The sequence below is a fragment of the Humulus lupulus genome, chromosome 1, assembly GCF_963169125.1.
Source record: "Humulus lupulus chromosome 1, drHumLupu1.1, whole genome shotgun sequence".
Classification (NCBI taxonomy): domain Eukaryota; kingdom Viridiplantae; phylum Streptophyta; class Magnoliopsida; order Rosales; family Cannabaceae; genus Humulus; species Humulus lupulus.
The window spans coordinates 20,356,619-20,361,156 of record NC_084793.1 but is presented as its reverse complement, the minus strand read 5'-3'; the positions used below and the strand labels follow the sequence as shown (position 1 = coordinate 20,361,156).

General features: G+C 30.9%; 1 protein-coding gene across 1 annotated transcript; it reads left to right on the top strand.

Moving 5' to 3' along the window:
• Nucleotides 1-1,180: 1,180 nt before the first annotated feature.
• Nucleotides 1,181-2,600, top strand: LOC133793151 (mitogen-activated protein kinase kinase kinase 20-like). Its single transcript, XM_062230778.1, has 2 exons — nt 1,181-1,233; nt 1,811-2,600. Exons 1-2 carry the CDS (start codon nt 1,181-1,183, stop codon nt 2,598-2,600), a joined length of 843 nt encoding a protein of 280 aa, XP_062086762.1.
• Nucleotides 2,601-4,538: the final 1,938 nt, after the last annotated feature.

Sequence of the window (4,538 nt, the reverse complement as noted above, 5' to 3'; positions counted from 1 at the left end):
TTCCATCACTTCCTTGAAGCACAACCCTTGAGAATCCAGCGCACTAATTGATATTAAATTCCTTCTTAAATCTGGTATGTACCTCACATTTTCAAGAATCCTTATTACCCCATCAAAGTGTTTTATTGCTATAGACCCAATTCCTTCTACTTGACAAGCTTGATCATTTCCCATGAGTACTTTGTTATTGTGTAATCTCTTGAAATCAAAAAACCATTCTTTTACTGGGCTCATGTGATAGGTACATCCTGAGTCAAGTATCCATTCAGTTATATCTCTTGTTGATGTCACGTTGAATATTTCTCCATCAGAATATTCCAGACTTGTTCCATCTACGAGTGCAGTAGTTTCATCTGTGTGTTGATCGTCTTTCCTTTTCTTCTTCAAATCCCAACAAAACATTCTAAGGTGTCCAATTTTTCCACAGTGGTGACACCTTCTTGTTTCTTTTCCTCTTGACTTTGATCGAGCAGGAGACCTCCGATTTGAGTTGTCTTTCCCTTTACTGAAAGATCTTCTTGGTTGTCTTCCCCTCATGAACAAAGACTCATCTTTTTCTTTCTTGCCTTTCTCAACACTCAACTCAAATTCTTTAGTCTTCAAAATAGACAGAACATCTTCCAAACTTAGAGTTTCTTTACCATACTGAATCACTGTCTTGAGTTCTCTAAATTGATCAGGTAAGCTATATAACAATATTATAGCTTGGTCTTCTTCATCAACCTTCTCACCTATATTACTCAAATCTAAAACAATCTTGTTAAAATCATCAAGATTCTGGTTTAAGGTTTTAGTATAATCCATTGTGAATCTATAGAATCTTCCTTTCAGATACATTTTGTTAGATGTAGTCTTAGTCATATATAATTGTTCAAGTTTCGACCACATACCAGCAGGAGACTCTTCTCCTATTACCTGTCTCAACACATTATCTGATAGATGCATCACAATTGCATATCTGGTTTTCTTCATCATCACCTTTGTTTCTTCAGACTTCTTTTTCTCACCAAGCTTGGTTTCTCCTATAAGAGCATCATCAAGATTCTGATGTATGAGAACAGCCATCATTTTCTCCTTCCAAAGGCTGAAATCCCCAGTTCCGTCAAACTTGTCGAGGTCGAAACGCAATGTCGACATCCTTGCTTCTCCTTTCTTTCTGTGTAGTAATCAAGAATCTAATATGAGCCTTGTTCTTCAATCTCCGAAACCTGGGCTTCTGATACCATTGTTGTGGTAAAGCAATCCACGACCCCAAGGCTCCAAGATTCACCTGCAAAACAAACCAAGAACAAATATACACAGAAAAGTGTACTAAAACACAAACACTTAGAGAACAAAAATAAGAAAAGGGAAGAAAAAGAATCACACAGAGAGATTTATACTGGTTCAACCTTAAAATAAGGCCTACATCCAGTCCGAGCACTTCTCCACTATAATGAATCAATGTTACAATAAAAAAATAACACTTCTTCCTCTCCAAAGGTTCTTGAACACTCTGTACAACTCAAAATATGAGCACTTAGTTTACACCACAATAAACTCGCACACACTCAACATTGTACAAAGAAAAATAACCCTTGTTCTCTCTTTCTCTCTTTCTAAACCTCTCAAAACCTCTTATTTCCTTGTTTCTTCAACTAATGAAACCCCTGGATATATATAGCTGCAGCTCCAGTTCTTTCACGTACTGAAAGAAAAATCAGTTCTATTTTAACGGACTAAAAATCTGTTGTAACTGACTAGGCTTAAAAGAGTAACATAAGAGATAAGTTATTTAATGATCTCTTAATAACAACACGTCATATGACAGTGATATTAGGATTACTCCAACAAATAAGAATGGCATTCACAAACTTGTGGCCATAAAAAGATCAAAACTACAACATTCACACACTCTCCAGAAAGAGAAGAGAATCTATAGTGATCTTAATAATAGTAATCGCTGTACAGAAATTGTAACTTGCTTCGGCAATGACATAAGTATCGAAAAAGATTCAATATACAACAATCTTATCCTTGAATATGCATATTGGGGCACTCTCGACCAACTTATTAGGCGTCGTATTTCTATGGTAGAAACCAACATAAGAATCTACACAAAAATGATGCTAAAAGGTCTTAGTTATATTCATGCAAAAGGGTACGTGCATTGTGATTTCAAGCCTGAAAACATTTTGGTATTTCCAACTTCAGATAAGAAAAATAAGTCGAGATTTAAACTCAAAATTGCAGACTTTGGATTGGCTAGAGAGCCAGAAGAAGTGATTTGTCGAAGGTGCTATATGGGCAGATTCAAAGGTACTCCTGTTTATATGTCACCAGAATCGGTGGCACTTGGGGAAATCACTTCAGCCTTAGATATATGGTCATTGGGTTGTGTTGTGGTAGAGATGTGCAGCGGCATTAACGAGGTTTGGAATAACTGTGAGAGTGTAAATAGTCTCATTGATGTCTTGGTTTTCAGTGACAAGATTCCTAACATACCTCGATCTATATCTGGGATGGATTTTTTGGGAAAATGTTTTGAGAGAGATCATCACAGAAGGTGGACGGCTAATATGTTATTGAATCATCCTTTCGTGACTGGATCAGTTGAATAGATATTGAAAGCTAGTTTGATCGATATGTTGATTATGTTTGGTGTCTTTTTTCCTATTATTCGTACTGATGTTTATAAAATTCATATATTCTATTAAATAAGTTGTAGTGATGTGATATTGATATATAACCTCTTCATTGGCATATTCCTTATCTCCACTAACTCAATCAAGATCGAAAAAATTATTAGTGTGATTTTCAAGTATTTCATGAATTTTATTAAGTAAACTATTATAAATGGTACTCTTACCTTAACAATTTGGATTAATTATTCTCACTTTTTTTTTCTTTTCCATGAACTTAATCCGCTGCAGCAATGAAAGTCAATACTAATTTTTGGTTTATTGCTAACTAAATTTGAGTTGAGAATACTATTTTTTATCAATTTATAAATTAATGGATCTTGATTGAGATTGAGGATCAAAACTAAAATTAAAAAAAATAGAATCCAAAATAGTACAAACCCTAGTATTTTTTTCAAAATGTATAGAAAGTACAAGTAAAAACAAAGCAGAAAGACTTTGCCCCAAACTACCATGTGCACCACTCATGTTCGACAATAAAGCTCAAAGGTCTGTCACTATTCACTACTCATGTGAATAAGAATTAGAGTATTAGTATGGACCTTTGAGATTTAGTGAATGATACCCTAATTGTACAAGTCAAGGACTTTGCAGTTGCACAACACTATTAATGGGAAAACTTAATTACTACTTTGTTGAGACAAAAAAGTATAACCAAAAATCATACAACTTATTATCATATATACATAAAAGATACTATATAATTAAATCAAATATTATATTTTCTTTAAATTGCTCTATCATAGCAACTTTCCTAAAATATATTAGTCAACCAATATAGCAATTTATTAATAATTTTAGAAATATTTGTGGCAAAAAATACCAAATGTTTAAAGAATGTAGTATTTAAATATTCAATTTTTTTTATGAAAAAAGTACCCAAAGTTGCTAGTATTTAAATACTCAAACATTTTTTTTACAGCAAAATACCCTAAATTTCTAAAACGTTGTACTTTTACTACCAAAATATTAATAAAAATATATTTTAAGTTATAAAAATCATTAAAATTATATAACAATATACAAAAATAAGCTAAATTAACTCCAAAATTACAAATTTAATTGATTGTATAGTAAAAGTGTAATGTTTTAGCAACTTTTGGTATTTTTGCCGCAAAAAAAAAATTGGACATTTAAATGCTACATTTTAACAGCTTTGGGCACTTTTTCGTATTTTTTAGTATTTAAATACTACATTGTATAAACATGTAAACATTGAGTATTTTTGCCGCAAATAACTCATAATTTTATTTATGTTCTACTTCATTTTTTAACTTTTATATGATTTACATTTTCTGGATAGTGTTCTTCTTTGTATCCAATTCAATTAATATAAATTGTTTTCTAATGTTAATGTCATTGGATACTAAATAGTAATTTCTCACCAATAAAAATGTAATTTACTGCATGATTTTTGTGCATATAAGATGTTTAAAGCCTTACTTTCTTATTATGGATACAAATAAGTATGTAAAAATCAACATCATTATAATTAATTCTAAATGTTACAAGAATATTCATGTTGTTCATTGGATACAAAATAGTAGCATAATATGTAGGAAAAATTACACATAGTATTGTAAATTTAAAAAAAAAAAATTAAAAAATACGTAATTTTATAAAAATTACAAAAATATGGATAACAGTTTGTAACAGTTTTGTAATCACTTGTTACAATTTTCTATTTTGTCCGTAAATATTGCTTACAAAATCGTAACATATAGTTACAAATTTGTAAATTTTAGTTATAAATTTGTAAACTTTGGTTACAAAAAAACTGTATTGTTACAAATTTATAAATTTTGTTTTTAAAAAAAATTCCGTATTTACGATTATGTCCCTTCATATTTTTGTAAT